General features: G+C 46.1%; 1 protein-coding gene across 1 annotated transcript in view; it reads right to left on the reverse strand.

The window, feature by feature from the left end:
- LOC140410770 (synaptotagmin-like protein 2) overlaps positions 1–17,125 on the reverse strand; it is a 361,907-nt gene that overhangs the window by 54,994 nt on the left and 289,788 nt on the right. Inside the window, exons 8-9 of the mRNA XM_072499365.1 lie at positions 6,057–6,151; positions 3,889–4,008 (exon numbers count right to left, since the gene is read on the reverse strand). Of these exons, the coding sequence (XP_072355466.1) occupies positions 3,889–4,008; positions 6,057–6,151 (215 nt within the window). The remainder of the gene's footprint in view (positions 1–3,888; positions 4,009–6,056; positions 6,152–17,125) is intronic.

Below are 17,125 nucleotides of genomic sequence, written 5' to 3' on the forward strand. Positions count from 1 at the left end.
AGTCTTTGTTCTGAAGACCTTCTAAGAAAGACAGTTTTAGGGATGGTACTCACCCCATTGCACCCCTTGGAGCACAACATGCTGGGGAGGGCTTGCCAACAATCAGGGAGCGGGGGGAGGGGTGCTGTAACAGTATTCTGAGAACAGGGCACCCAGATCTCCGAGGAGTCGGACCAGTCAGAGAGATTAGGCCCCACCCCTCTCAGGGCCAGTGAAAACCCCAATCCTCTTTAAAACATTTACTATGTGCCATGGAATGGCACGAGAACCCTGATCCTGTGAAATAGATTTTATAAGTGCCTCAGTGTCGCTCTGAGCACCAGCAGGAATCACTTCAATTTTCCACCTGGCCAGGGCATGTAGTCTGCAAAGGAGAGAATTGCACCCTAAAGTCAAAAACGCAATCTGGTTTTGTGTGGCAAACAACCAAAAATTGGTTGTAATGAATTGAGTATAAGTGAACTAATTAGAATTTGAAAACATCTAACAGTTTCCTTGTTCATGTGTTCCTGATGCCAGCAGATAAATAACCTTTATAAAGGCCAGTCTTTATTTAGTGATCGTAACCAAAAGTCTCTAATTTAGAAGAAAGTTTAGTCTAACATGACATAGCTATGCAGTATTGAGGGCATGTTGCACTGTTTTTGGTGTTCTCTTTAAAATAAGATGTTAAACTGAGGCCTCATCAGTCTGCTCAAGTGAACATAGATTCTCCTATGATATTGGTCAGAGAAATGAGGTGTGCTGACAAATATTGAATTCCCAGCCAACACTATTAAAATAGAAGTGTGTTCATTTATCTCACTGCTCATTGTGGTACTTCATATTGTTTGATTATTATAACATTTGCCCTTCTAAAATACTTCACCGACTTTGAAATACTTGAGCACATCGTAACGATGTGACAAGTAATATATGAATGTAAGATCTTTCATAGCATTGTGGGATTTGAACTTACATATTTACTGATCCAATAATATAACCATTATACCATTAACTTCCAATAATGTACATTGTGTTAAGAATATCTATTTATGTACCAACATTCTAGGTTTTTTTATGGAACTACTGTATGACTTTTGACAGCAATAGAATTGAAATCTCTAATAATTCAGCATTTAGAATTAAGTACTCGTGCCTTACAAAATGCATGCACAGTTCTCAAACATCCACATTTCTTCATTAGCTCCCTTTAACCGCCTGATATATATGCTCAGTGTTTGAATCTGTTAAAACTGCTGCTTTTCAGTCTTCCCCCTCTTTACTATAAGGCTGACTGGAGGTGGGGTGTGGTTATTGGGGTTGCTGGTTTGTGTGTGATTTTGTTTTCTCCCCTCCCAATCATGTTTCCCCTTGCTCTGACCCTCTTCTAGTCAGGCAAAGGGTCTGTACCTCCAACTTGTTGACTTCCATGTTCCCTCAGCAGCTGTCGTTTGACCTGCGGAGTTTCCCGCATTTTCTGATTTTCCTTTGTTCTGTGCTGCCTCATACTGGAGAGTGGGAACAGCAATATCCAATCTTTCTGTACTAAACCTTAACATTTTCCTATCAACCAAACCTATGTCTCACACTTAACTGTTTTATTCTTTCTAACACTGGTGTTCAATTGTCCATTGATTTAAAATATTTAATGGGAACCGTGCCATATTACATTGAAATGTTTCAAAATACTTCACACAATAAAATACCTTTTCGACTATTGTTACCCAGGCAAACTAATTAAATACAACATTTACCATAACACCCTGGGCTAGTGCATAGACAATTCCAGCCCTGGAGTCACAACGCAAGTAAAACTAGATGTTTTTTTAAATACCTGAGGTCCTAGGCTGAGCACAGTCATCAGGTTTTGTAACTTTAACACATGGAACCTTTTATTATGTACAGTATTATAATTAAATTGACAAAAAAAGTAACTGACCATTTAATACTCCTTCAACCCTCCCCATCTGTAAACCCCTCTCACCTACTCTCTCTACAAACACACACACAGACAAGCAACACAGAGGGTAAAGGATGATTGAGAGGTAAATAATAATAAAAATAGAAGGATAAGGGATCTTTGATGTAGCGGGATGACTTCAAGTTATGTCGTTCTGAGGTCCAGCTTTCGTTTCAGGATTTCTTCCTTCTAGGCTTGAGATACTTTTCTCTGGCATGGTTGTCTGCTTTCCCTGTAAATTCAGCATTATTTCCGGTTTACAGCAAAGATGTGCAAGGCATTCATAGGTTTTAGAGCAATAAAGCAGTTCTTCACTTCAGCAGCGAGAGGGAGAGAGAGAGACTGTCCCTTTCACATCCAAGGTCAAACACGTCTGCCCAGTTCTCTCATGAAGCATCAGACAGGAACCAATCTCTGACTGTTGTCAGACAGAGCAATGTTCCTGACCAACCCACTGTTGCCTGTTAGCCAATCGAGCTGACTTACTCCAAAGCTGGTTCCTAAGATTCACTCGCACTGATAAGTCTGTTTCTCCTCTCCAAAATACAAAACCAAGCTACACAATGTCCTGACAAGCAGCATGGTTCAGCTTGAGTCCTCTGCTTAAAGGCATGTTCCAAAGTGGGTCCATGGAATAATAGAAAAGAAAAGAGTGCTCTTCCCGAGGGACAATGCAGACTCAATCGGCCGAATGGCCTCCACTGCACTGTAAATTTTATAATTCTATGAAACTGGGAACAAAGCAAATAAACAAGAAGGACTCTGATACATTTTATTTAAAGGAATTAAGCATTAGAGATGGAAAGGTGGGTGGTGACGAGAGTGACTTTTTCTATTGCTAATTATGATTTTGATTCAGTGGGAGCACTCTTGCATTTTGAGTCAGCAGGTTGGGGAGTTCAACACCCACTCCAGGACCTGAATACATAATCTCGGCTGAGGCTTCAATGTTATTATTTTATTAATTCCTTGGATATTGATGCCACTGGGAAGGTCAGCATTTGGTGTTCAATCCTAACTGCCCTTAAATGTTGATGACCACCTGCTTTCTTGAACTGCAGTAGCCCTTGCGGTGCAGTTAGTCACAGTGCAATTAAGAGAGGCAATCCATGCAGCACCGAGAGAGTATTGTATTGTCTTTCAAATGGGATGTCTGTCTTCTTGGCTAGATGTGAAATGTTCCACAACGGCATTTGTAAACCAGGGAATTTACTGAGTGCTACCCTATGCATTGAATTACTGAAATATTTATTCTTCAGGAAAAGTGGTGAAGGGGTTCATTGGGATGGAAATCAAAACAACAGGGAAAATTTTTAAAAGATGATCAGAGGACTCAAACTTTCACTGGGATCGTCACCATTTCAAAAATTTTAATTTTATGTACATTTCTCATTCTTCACAGTACAATTCTGAGAATATTGGATTCAGGTATAGCTGACATAATGCAAACTTCGTGTCCAACTGCGTTCCCATTGTGATTATTTTTGTGTGTCATAAGCTTTCTCCTTCAAGTGCTGATTTACCCACGGTGAAAATGCAACAATTTCTAATTTTTATAAGCTTCAGATTTCTTGCATTCACAGTTTTGCTGTATATCTCATACATTAGCAATATCTGTATATCAAATGATATATGTAGCATCAATCCACTAGTATTGCTTTGCGACAATACAAAAGGTTTGGTCCAACAATAGGGCCAATCTGAGTGAAGCAGGGTGAGACTCCTTCCTCCATGGTCACACATGCCAAATTCATAGATTCATAAATCAGAGATCATAGATCATTGATTTGATTGGCATTCTGTGATGGTGATAATTAGTACTCAATCAAGCAAGTGGCCCCAATGCAAAATCTGACGACTTCATTGCCTGAACAAAAATAACCAGATAGCCTGTTTAATTTTAGTATAGCATGGAAGCACCTGAACATATTCACAGCCTGACTCACCTTGGAAGATTGAAGATTTGAACCAATAGACACATCTGTCTGCTTCAGGATGTCTGATCCAAAGCTAGATTCGGATGTTAAATCATCAAAATAATCATATTCTTCATTTTGTGGATCATTCTAGCAAGAATCAGAATCATAAATCAGTAAAGCTATTGAAATTTTTATGTAGAAGAAAGCCTAATGTTTATTTTTCACACATGATGGATTTTATACACATCAATAATAAATGTTTCGTACACATCAATAATAAAATAAATGCTCAGCTCCAAACCAACAAGGGGCTTTCTATTTACATTGCAAGAATGGGATATTAACAGAGCATTTAACTTTGAAGACAAATATAAACCACATGAGATGGTGCATTACTGGTTCTTGGCTGTCCATCTCAGAGGGGTAATCTATTCTTTAAGCAACGCAATATTTACAGGAGCAAATTAATACTTTGCATGGGTGGAATCTTACCGGACTTTGGCCGTGTCAGGCTCAGACTCACTTCCTGAGACCCTCATAACATTTAAGAAGTATTTAGATGTGTACTTGTGATATCAAGGCATACAAGACTATGGGCCAAGACTGGAAAATGGAATCAGAATACTTAAGTGGTTAATTTTGACCGGCACAGAGGCAATGGGCCTAAGGGCCTTTTCTGTGCTGCAGACCTCTATGACTATGACTGACGGAAACTGGTGTGTAACGTTGCTGTTGCAGAAACCCGTTTTCTCTGCAGATATTGAGCCTCTTTAAAGAGAAAAAAATGAGCGGGCGTGGATTATGCCATCGCTCTAACGGGACGGGGCTGATAGAACCAGCAACGGGCTACACAGAGATCGGGGCATCATCTTTAAAGGGTGCCCCAATCAGCACTGAGAACTAACAGCCCACACAACAGAGTTTTCGGAGCTCTCCTCTCCACCTCGGCAATCATCACTGGCATACCCCCACCACCAGCGCAGAAGTATCGCTGGAAATCCACCCCCCCCAACCTCAGTCATACATAGATGAACCCCTCCCATTGGGTTCCCACTGGGACCCTCGCCTGGCACTACTCCCTGGCACAGGTTGGCACTGCCAGCTTAACACTGTCAACCTGGCAATGCCAACCTGTGCCAGGTGTCAGTGCCAGACCACTGCCCAGGAATGTTCCCCGTCCCCCGAAGGCTATACTGACCACTGCGGGGGCCCGATAACAATATTTAAGTGCATTAAAATCTCTTCAAATGAAGAGCGTGGACCTCATGACCTGGCAGCAAGCGGAGGGGAAAATCGTGAATCATGGTCTCTCTGGAGAGAATCAGGGGCAGGATTCTCTGACCCCCCGCCGGGTCAGAGAATTGCCGGGGGCTGGCGTGAATCCCGCCCCCGCCGTGTCCCGAAGTCTCCGCCACCAGAGATTTGGCGGGGGCGGGAATCGCGCCGTGCTGGTCGGCGGGGGCCGAAATCGCGCTGCGCTGGTCGGTGTGCCCACCCCCGCCGATTCTCCGGCCCACGATGGGCCAAAGTCCCGCTGCTGGAATGCCTGTCCCGCCAGCGTGGATTAAACCACCTTTTGAACGGCGGGACAAGACGTGGGCTCCGGGGTCCTGGGGGGGGGGGGCGCGGGACTATCTGGCCCCGGTGTGTGGCCCCATGGTGGCCTGGCTTGCGATCAGGGCCCACCGATCCGTGGGCAGGCATGTGCCATGGGGGCACTCTTTTTCTTCCGCCTTCGCTATGGTCTTCACTGTGGCGGAGGCAGAAGAGACCCCCTCCCCTGCACATGCGCGGGGATGACGTCAGCAGCCGCTGACGCTCCCGCGCATGCGCGGACACACGTCGCCCAGCGAAGACCTTTCGGCCCTGGCTGGCGTGGCGCCAAAGGCCTTTCCGCCAACCGGTGAGGGTTTGGCCCCTAAAGGTGTGGAGACTTCCGCACCTTTGGGGCAGCCCGATGCTGGAGTGGTTCCCGCCACTCCATCACGCCGGGACCCCCCGCCCCGCCGGGTGGGGGAGAATCCCGCCCCAGGTTTCCTCATTCTCTCTGAATTTCCCCCCCGCGTTGCCGATCCCATGCATGACTGGTGCGAGCTCCAAAATCGTCACTCATAATTATACAATATCTATTGGACTACAATTGATTTTGCATGATGCACGGCAAGGTGAAATGGTTCATATTCTCAGAAGCTTACCGATGGCAAAGTAGAAACTGAGACTTCACTGGTGGTCGATAATGAGGAGGGTTTATTTGTTTTGAAACTGAAGTCTGAATAATCATTACGAGGCACTGAAATTAGGAATAGAAATTTTAACAGTTAGCCATAGTCATTATTTCTGTAGTGTGTTTTGTGGATATTAATATGGACAATATTAGTGATGGTAATGAAACAGTTTAATTTCAGTATCCAGTTTAGCCTCAAGTACATTTAAGTCAAATACTTTGTTGCAGGTACTTAGAATTAGATGCAACATAACAGTTCCCCTTTTGTCATTTTAAATCCCACTTCAGAAGATCATTTCCTATTGCAATCATTCTTCCTTCTTCAAACATGGCTGTACAGAATATCTCAAATTTCAACCAAACTGGTCAACAGCAGCATATTTACAGAAGAAAAGGAAATCAATGTATTAGCAATCAACCCAACTACGACAACTGAAGATACTTCTGATCTGCACACTCTGATAAAGCTGAAGGATAATTTCATTAGACAATTCAAGCCATGTTCTCTTTTGCACTTCCCAACCTACACAGTCTTCAGTGCTACAAAATAACAGCATTGTATGATCATTCTTTGTTATGCTAACTACTTCTCTGACAACTGTCGCACTTCCGTGAGGCCTTGGCAAGAATGTAATTGTGGGACACTGTGGCACTGTTTTCTAAACTACAATCTTCTGTCATTGCACAACATCACTGATCCATCCGTGGGAAGAAGACAATTATTAACCTGCTATCGCTTTGATCCTCAGTGTCAAGAAAGTATTCTTTCAAGAAATGGAGCTGTTTATTTCAAAACTCCAGCAATAGAGAAGTTCCATTTTGGTGATCCAAGCAGATCAAAGCTCTTTGTGGATGATTTATTGTTAAAAAAGCTATTCGAAAAATCCTTAACCTAGTTGGCTCCTTTGCTCTTTCATTAAGGACAAAATAATCAGAAGAAAGCCCAACATAATTATTGTCATTGAGATATTTCATTGAAACCCAAAAGTGAATGTATGAATTATTAATAATGGTTATAATTATAATCAACTATCAGATATTTTTAATTCAACATTTAATTCCATAACAAAACTATTGGCTTCAATTGAAAGGCAAGTTGGGTGAGGGTAAAATGGGGGTTGTTACGACTTGTTTTGCAATTCAGCTGCAGCAGGGGTGCATCCCCTGAGTACATTATCTATTGATCTTTAATGTTATTTAAAAAGCAAGGAGGAATAATGAGCCTGGTTAATAGTTTCAAAGCTGCATACATTGGAGACTCTGCAGAGTTTCCTGGGGTGTATTTCGTTTTTACATTTATTGAAAAATGAAAAAATGAAAATCGCTTATTGTCGCAAGTAGGCTTCAATGAAGTTACTGTGAAAAGCCCCTAGTCGCCACATTCCGGCGCCTGTTCGGGGAGGCTGGTATGGGAAGGTTGAATTTACAGTCCTTCCTCCAATTGTCCAAAAAAGGAGGTGGTGGGATTTCTACCTGAATCACTGCTGTCCCTGTGGTAATGGTATTTCATGATGGAGAATTCCAGAATCTTGACCTAATGAAATTCCCACTTCGACATGGCGAGTGGCTTGGAGCTGAGAGTATTCCTTTATGCTGCTCTAGTCCTTCTTGTTGGCAAAGAGTGCAGGGCTGAGGGGCTATTAATCTAAACTTGAAAAGTTGGATCTAGGTAGGATTCTCCATTTGGGAGACCAAGGACAAAGCAGTGTCATGCTTAAGCGAGAGTGCGGGGCGGTCATTAGATCGCAAGAGAGGCAAAATCGGGAACCACGCCGGGCGCTAATTGGTTTGCGATCTAACCAGTCCACTCCTATTGTGGTGTGGCGAGAAAACGTTAAATCACCATTAAGCGCAATCGCCATACCATTAACAGGAGCGACCCCCTATCTTGCGGCCTCCCGTGATCTAACCACCTCCCCAGCAAGTGGTCACGCGGGTGCCAATTAGTGCACCTTTTAAAAAATGTGAAGCTGGCAGAATAGGTGCTGTGGAGAACCGAGAAGGTGATTGGCCATCTTCACTCCAAGGCAAAGAGCCTGGAGGCACAAGGGGCCAGAGTCAACCAATCAGTGTGGCCCAATGAAGATTCTCCTGGTGACACTCCCTGGGCTGATGGCCACTGCCACTTCCTCCCAGACGACACTGGCTGCCCTGTGGCTGACCCTCCAAACGTCTCGAGGCAGGGCATACCATCTGGACTGAACCGCGTCCAACAATCTGGCCAGGACGGTATCCTTGAATCATGGGGTTGGTCTTCTCAGCATGACTGCACGCTGTGTGGGGTTTGCTCTGCGCGATCGGTTTATGGGTTGCTCCCCCTTGCTGGCAGTAAATCAGTCGGCGGGACCATCATTTGCAGCGTGAAGCCCGTGGGACCTCGTTAAGTAGAGCAATTAACGTTTGATACCAGTGACAGCCTCACCTTGTCGAGCGTCAGGAAGCTTGCGGCAATTCCCGCTCTCTACCACAAGAGTTGCCGTCCGGAATGAATCTCATGTGATTTGCGTTCCCGTTGTGGGCGCTATGCCGTAAGAAAGGCAGGACATGAAAATATGCCAGTACTCCGCCGGCACAAATTCAAAGCAATTCCCGGCCCAGCAGGCATTCCTAACACTGGGGCCAGAGTTCGTGCTGAAGAGCCTGGCAGATGGAAATGTTTTTAAGCATTCCAGTTTACACACACTCACGATAGCCACCAGGATGGCTCACCGAAGACGTCCTCCGAGGTTGGGCCCACAGTTTCACGCCAGTGAGGAGTGGAGCGACACCCTCTTCCCTAGGGTGGGCCAGAAAACCGAAGCCTGCCCTCCTGAACATCATCTGTGCTGCCAGGCTCACAAGGAGGAGACAGCTGGCAATCCGGAGGGATGGGGAACTAGTGAACTTGCTGCCCTGAGAGGGGCAGAGAACCAGGGAGGGTTCCAAAGGCCATGGTGCAGGTGTCCTCCAGTTGGGGTGAACTCTGCTGATCAGCTGCTTCCTCTGTAGTGGGGCAATGCTTCAGTGGAGTGCCAACACCTGGCAATGCCACCTGGGCACCACCATCCCCAACTTGCATGTATGTAGGGCCTCCGATCGCTTGGGAGACCCCCACAAGTGCCGTTCCATCTGATCCCCGTTTGTGGGGACCAGTGCTGAATGGCGCTCACCCGAGATCTCCGAAGCGAAGGGGATGAATCCCAAAGCCTCAGCTACCTCGGGAATCTGCACAATAGAATGAGGCTTGCTGTCTCGCTCTAATATGCAGATTTGCCAAGTGATCTCGTCTACAATGGGCGGGATTTACATTGCAATGTGTCGCGAGGTCTCGTTGGATTTTGCGAGACGTTGCGAGGTGGGTAGATCTCAGGACTTATTTAACTGTGGCCGTGAATTCTGAACATTTAGTTCTTTAGGACATGAAGTCCTTGTATCTCTTTCAACCTGAAAGAAAATAAGGAAAGTTGGGCATTTCATTTTCTTAATTTCCCCAAATGTCTTGTACACTTGCTAGAGTATCATTATCCTTTTGGGAAGCATGATGCTCAAAAGTGAATGCAATATTCAAAACTGCTGAATTATATAGAATTGACCTTTAGGCTAATTTCCCAACATTCTGACAGCTTTATTAATAGTTATTTCTTGTTGCAAAGTCATTTTTCAGACTCATCTACAGTTACCTCAAATCATTTCTGCCACCTTTATGGCACCACCATTCATCCTGTCAATCACAGTAATTATTTTTAAAACAATAAATGTCCTTTTGCAATAATAAACTTTGAGCCACTTGTGATCCTTCTGAATAACCCCAACAGATTTAGCACAATTTGTCATCTACACTTTTAGCTCATCGGCAGTGCTGTCATGTTTTCAAACTTTTCATCTTGGTTATGAGCATTGATTTGAAATAGTACTCGACGTCAGGCTGAGCTCTCAGGAACTGCAGTAATAACGTCTGCCCCATTTGAACATCCTTCGTGGACTATCCAGATACTGCAGTGGAATGATATAATAACAAGTCAAGAAAAAGTGATGATAGCTTCTGAAGTGCGAGGGTTGATTAATCTACACTCAGCTTTTTATCCATTCTAGGGCTCTGGAAATATTTTAAACCAAGCTGCATAATTTGTTGCCATGTCCCCAGTGCCTAAAGAATTTGCCAAGTTGTTTCATCGTTTCTTCATTATAGTAGGATTTTTTTTTAATAACAGCAACCAAATAAATTGCTACTTAGAAAGTATATAATCCACCATACGTCTTGAATGAACAGCTGTCAGTTAAAAAATTCTCAATCTTTCAACAGGGCTTTAATGCACAAATGCAATTATCTGACAATATAGTTACACTGGAAGGCTTGTAACTCATTTCAAATTTCATTAAGGTTGCCAAAAGCATCAGCGGAACATAAGAATTAAATAATCTCCAAGGTTCGTGATGATTACTTAGAACTATTAAACCTGTCCCAGCTACATTCTTCATTGGTGAAGGATGGAATATTTCTCAGAATATTGTAGGTTTGGAAAATAGGGAGTTTCAATGTTGCAATTGTTCTAAACGAAAATATTTCCATAGTTTTCACTTTATGATAAAGATACAATCCAATTAAAATTAGCTCAGTAGACTGATCAGAACAAAAATTACATTACCCAAGCTAAAATTGTCTGGCTGGGCTTTCTCATCCAGACCTACCTTCCGGAATTGTAATTAAGTAACTACTCTGATAGAACTGCTGTGTCCTTCCAGGATTTGTATTTTTCCTCTTTACAACTCTGGAAAAAGCTCCACACATCTGAGGCCTGCTAGTCTACTGATAACAATACCCCAGCACTGACCCCCTACCAGAAAACAAGGCATCAAATTCTGTTTTCATTGATCATTCCACTCTGCCCTCCTTTTTCTATGGCAGTGGGTCCCATTCCAAAGAATACCTCCTAATAGAATGGTTAGAAAGTGGATGTACAAAAACAAAGGACAGGATAGGACAAGTCGGCCCATTGAAACTGTCATGGTGTAATTACAATGTTCCATGTTAAGGGCAGCACGGTAGCACAGTGGATAGCATTGTGGCTTCACAGCGCCAGGGTCCCAGGTTCGATTCCCCGTTGGGTCACTGTCTGTGCGGAGTCTGCACGTTCTCCCCGTGTCTGTGTGGGTTTCCTCCGGGTGCTCCGGTTTCCTCCCACAGTCCAAAGATGTGCAGGTTAGGTGGTTTGGCCATGCTAAATTGCCCTTCGTGTCCAAAAGGTTAGGAGGGGTTATTGGGCTACGGCGCTAGGGTGGAAGTGAGGGCTTAAGTGAGTCGGTGTAGTCTCGATAGGCCGAATGGCCTCCTTCTGCACTGTATGTTCTATGTGTTTGTTCATCATTTCCATTTGACTTATCTTCCACCCAGATATCAAATAAAATCCTGGTAGAGATTTTAAAAAAGGAGACCGAGAAAATCTAGAGAGGCTTATTTGGAAAAATACTCTGCAATAAATCTACACTTACTACATTCGCCACAGCACAAATGCTGCCACAAACTAGTCGGGCTGAATGGCCTACTTCTGTGTTGTAGATTCTATGTAGTTCTGTGAAACTTGTTCCAGCAGGTGATGATACGCTGAAAAAAGTTGCCTCTAACAACTAATTTCGTGTTTGACTTGTACTACACAAGTCAAAGGTGAAATTAGATGTTAGATGCAACTTTTTTCAGAGTATCATCAGCTTCAGATCCCTCCGAATGCGCTTAGCTCAAACAGCCAATGCATGCAGATTGAGTATGAACCTTTCTTTATTTTAAAGGCAGGAACATACCTCTTCATTCACCTGAGGAAGGAGCAGCGCTCCGAAAGCTAGTGACATCGAAACAAACCTGTTGGACTTTAACCTGGTGCTGTAAGACTTCTTACTGTGCTCACCCCAGTCCAACGCCGGCATCTCCACATCATTATTTTAAAGGCATCAATCAAATCTCCTCAAAGTCTACACTTTTCTCATTAAAAATCCCTCGGGCTCTTTTTATTATTCATTTTGAGGATATGAATGTTGCTAGCACAGCAGGCATTTATTACCCATCCCGAGGCTCTGAGCAGGTAGTTGTGGGGTTGCCTTGCATCTCTCTAGCAGTTTCATTCAATTAAAGTGACTTTCCAGACCACTTCAGAGGTCAATTAAAAGTCAACCAGATTACTATGGGTTTACAATCACATATAGACCAGCAGAGATAAAGACAGCAGTTTTCATTCCCTCAAGGATGTTGGATTTTTAAAACAATATGAAAGAATCCAAGGTCACAGTTAACACTTTTTATTTAAACAGAATTTAAATTCTCAAGTAGGGCAATCCCATGTTCTCTAGAGGATTACTAGTTCAGTTTGTCCAGAAAGGTTTGTCATTCAGTATCATTTGAGACTGCATTCTCAGAATCCTGCAAGAATCAATGAATTCAATTATAAAAGACATTGAGGGTGGAATTCTCCCATGGCCCCCTACTGGCAGGTTCAACAGCGGGACTGAAAACATTTCCTGCTGGTGCCCTCCATCGTGGATCAGGATACCCGCTGGGATTCAGCGTGAAACTGATTTGCATCCCGCTAATGGGAAGCAAGTGAAAGCCTGACTGGAATCTTCCACCCACTCCCGATTCTCCACAAGTCCATGGAGCAACATGGCTTGCAGAAGTCAGGACTCACCTCACAAATTCCTGGGGCTACCTCCAGAGTTCAGGATGGAAGCCACTAGCAACCTTGGAACACCACAGCAGTGGGCAGGGGCCGCATTTACAGGTGGACCTTTCAGATTCACCATCATCAAGGAGGTCCATCTTCCAGCCTCAATGTTCCTGCAGATTCATCTTCTTTCACAGTAGGTCCATTTCCCTGCCACAGAGTGGTCCTAAAGATACATGTTCATTTTTAAGAGGTCCATCTTCTTTCTTCAATAGTGGTCGGTCAGTGATGTTGGGCACCTTTTCAATTATGGCACCCAGATAGGATGGCAGACTGCGACACATCAGGGGCGAAATTCTCCCCCAACGGCGCGATGTCCGCCGACTGGCGCCCAAAAGGCGCCAATCAGACGGGCATCGCGCCGCACCAAAGGTGCGAAATGCTCATCTTTGGGGGCCGAGCCCCGACATTGAGGGGCTAGGCCGGCGCCGGAGGGATTTCCGCCCCGCCAGCTGGCGGAAACGGCATTTGTTGCCCTGCCAGCTGGCGCGGAAATGACATCCCCGGGCGGCGCATGCGCGGGAGTGTCAGCGGCCGCTGACAGTTTCCCGCGCATGCGCAGTGGGGAGAGTCTCTTTCGCCTCCGCCATGGTGGAGACCGTGGTGGAGGCGGAAGGGAAAGAGTGCCCCACGGTGGGCCCCGATAGCGGGCCAGGCCACCGTGGGGGCACCCCCCGGGGTCAGATCTCCCCGCACCCCTCCCAGGACCCCGGAGCCCGCCCACGCCACCTTGTCCCGCCGGTAAATACCTACTTTAATTTACGCCGGCGGGACAGGCAATTTCTCGGCGGGACTTTGGCACATCCGGACCGGAGAATTGAGCGGGGTGGCCCGCCAACCGGCGCGGCCCGATTCCCGCCCCCGCCCAATCTCTGGTACCGGAGAGTTCGGCAACCGGCGGGGGCGGGATTCACGGCGGCCAACGGCCAATCTCCGACCCGCTGGGGGGTCGGAGAATGACGCCCCTGGTCTTCCCTGCCATGGAAAACGGTGCCAAACACCCAGTTGCATGAGTTCAGGGCCGGAAGCCCAGCCTTTGCGGTGGGAAACACTCCACATTCCCGCCTCCGCCATGGGATCTTGTCCCAGATGGGGGAATTCCACCCTGTGATTCTCCTTTATTTTGGTTCCATGGAAAAATGCAAATTGCCACTTGCTCCTTATTTCAGGCAGGCCATTCACCAGCAAGCTGCCATTGAAGTAGTGATATCCAAGCACACATAAAATGATCTGAGCTACCAATGGAGGAAGCTTCAGAATATTGTAAACTGGATTATTGTCTTAGGCAGTGGGACCAGTCACTGGAATTAAACAAGAAATGGTTTTATCTTGTTTTACTAGGGTGGGCCTTCCAGCATGTTGCCACTCTATAATCGGTGGTGACATGCCAGGTAGGATTGATATTAAACTGGGACACCGCATGAGGTCAGCAGATGTCGGTCTGGGCAATCTCTCAAAGTATCAAAGTGGGCTCCATCTGCATTTGAGCCCATGATCGTGGTCTGCAGTTTGTTGCTCTTTTTAGCCTTAGTTTATTAGCTCTGATTATGTCACCTTTGCTCACGAGTCGCCAGGTATCTTTCTGATACTGCCACATGGTTCAAGCTCGAGTTATGATTAATAAGTCAGCACATCGCTTAGTAAGATTGAAATCAACGGTCATTTATTATATACAACAAGTAATGCTTACACAATAATCCTACTATCTATACAGAAACCTATCACTACTGGCCAATACTTAACTTTAGGAAGGGCCCACCAGGTCAGAGAAACGAATGGCTTATCGAATCGGATCTGGCCTGCGGGATGCAAAAAGGCTGATACAGGTCGATGGCTAGGAGTCCTTATCGGGTAGCGATCGCTGGAGTCAAACTTACTGTTTCTTTGTTGATGTTCTTGCGAAGGTCTCGAGCAGGAGAAGAAGGGAGAGTGAGAGCGATCTGAACTTGGCCCCTTACTTTATAGGGCCCAGGGGCTTCCCGCCTCTCGGGGCGGCCCTTGACCCTGAGTCCCAAGTGATTGGACTTGTTCCCAATCACTGGGTTCGATACGTCCAATAACGGGGCGATTCCTCGATCGGGGGGTGGTCGTTCACCTGTCTTTGTTTCGGCCACTGCAGGCGCCGACAGGTCTGGCCCGGAATTCAATTGCTAATATGTTGCAATTGTTCCCGGGGATAGCCGATTAAACTGCAGATGGCTGGGTTGATGTGCTGCTAATTGTCTTGAGTATCGATCTGGGCCGACTTCCCCAGAGCCGAATATGCTATTCTGTCTGCAGCTGTCCGTTTGTGTCCTGTTGGCTGCTTTTCCCATTAGCCTTTCTGGTTAGCCATTTTAAATCGGGTTTTGGCCAAATTAATCGGGAATCAGCCATTTTAGGTGGCTACAAGTTTCAAAGAAATGACAGATTTTTTTTTTGGAAAGCATTCAACTGCCATACTTTTGTATTTGATGGAGTGGCATTTGGGCTTTTCATGTGTGTGGGAGGGGCAGGGAGTGGGGTGTTGCTGGCGTTGTTCCACTACCTTCAAATAGCAGCAAATATTTTAAAATACTGATACTGAGATCAAACATTCAGGCCCTCGAGTCTGCTCCGCCATTTAACAAGATCATGGCTGATCTGATGTAGCCTCAAATCTGCCTCCATCCTACCCCCGATAACCTATCACCCCCTTGATGACCAAGAATCTCGGCAGAGCTGGATACGTAATATAATAATAATCTTTATTGTCACAAGTAGGCTTACATTAACATTGCAATGAAGTTACTGTGAAAAGCCCTTAGTCGCCATATTCCGGCGCCTGTTTGAGTACACAGAGGGAGGAACCAGAATATCTAATTCCCTAACAGAACATCTTTTGGGGAAACCGGAGCACTCGGAGCAAACACCTGGAGAACGTGCAGACTCCACACAGACAGTGACCCAAGCGGGAATTGAACAAACAAGAACAATGAACAAAGAAAAGTACAGCACAGAAACAGGCCCTTCGGCCCTCAAAGCCCGTGCCGACCATGCTGCCCGCCTAAACTAAAATCATCTACACTTCCTGGGTCCGTATCCCTCTATTGTGGGCAGCACGGTAGCATTGTGAATAGCACAATTGCTTCACAGCTCCAGGGTCCCAGGTTCAATTCCGGCTTGGGTCACTGTCTGTGCGGAGTCTGCACATCCTCCCCGTGTGTGCGTGGGTTTCCTCCGGGTGCTCCGGTTTCCTCCCACAGTCCAAAGATGTGCAGATTAGGTGGATTGGCCATGATAAATTGCCCTTAGTGTCCAAAATTGCCCTTAGTGTTGTGTGGGGTTTACTGGGTTATGGGGATAGGGTGGAGGTGTTGACCTTGGGTAGGGTGCTCTTTCCAAGAGCCGGTGCAGACTTGATGGGCCGAATGGCCTCCTTCTGCACTGTAAATTCTATGAAATTCTATTCCCATCCTATTCATGTATTTGTCAAGATGCCCCTTAAACGTCACTATTGTCCCTGCTTCCACCACCTCCTCCGGCAGCGAGTTCCAGGCACCCACTACCCTCTGTGTAAAAAAACTTGCCTCGTACATCTCCTCTAAACCTTGCCCCTCGCACCTTAAACCTATGCCCCCTAGTAATTGACCCCTCTACCCTGGGAAAAAGTCTCTGACTATCCACTCTGTCTATGCCCCTCATAATAACCTCTATCAGGTTGCCCCTCAACCACCTTCATTCAACCTCTCCTCATAGCTAGCAGAACCTGGGACCCTAGAGCTATGAAGCAACAGTGCTAACCACTGTGCTGCCCGTGCGCCCATATTCTTGGTAAGCAAAGGGGTGATAGGTTATCAGGGGTCAGTGAGATGTAGATTTGGGGTTACAGATCAGCCAGAATCTTATTGAATAGCAAAGCAAGCTCGAGGAGCCAAATGGCCGACTCCTGCTCCTTGTTTGTATGATCATAAACACATGGGGCGCTATTCTCCAATGCGCCATCTTTTCACGCGACGTCGGTCCGACGTCCTCCCGCGATTCACCCAAGCGGCGAGATCGGCACTATCTAGTTCTGCGCAGCACAGTCCGGTGAATCGCCCGAGACACCCAAAATGGCGATTCTCCGCCACCCCCGCTATTCTCAGGCCTGGATGGGCCGAGCGGCCTGCCCAAAACGACGGCTTCCCGCCGGCGCCATCCACACCTGGTCGCTGCCGGCGGGAACAGCGCGGGAATGCTGGGGGGGCGGCCTGTGGGGGGGCGAGGGGGGTTCTTTCACCGGGGTAGGACTCAAAAGGGGTCTGGCCCGCGATCGGTGCCCACCGATCGGCGAGCCGGCTTCTCTGAAGGAGGACCTCCTTTCCTCCGCGCCCCGCAAGATCCATCCGAC

Source organism: Scyliorhinus torazame, chromosome 4, assembly GCF_047496885.1.
Source record: "Scyliorhinus torazame isolate Kashiwa2021f chromosome 4, sScyTor2.1, whole genome shotgun sequence".
NCBI classification, from domain to species: Eukaryota; Metazoa; Chordata; class Chondrichthyes; order Carcharhiniformes; family Scyliorhinidae; genus Scyliorhinus; species Scyliorhinus torazame.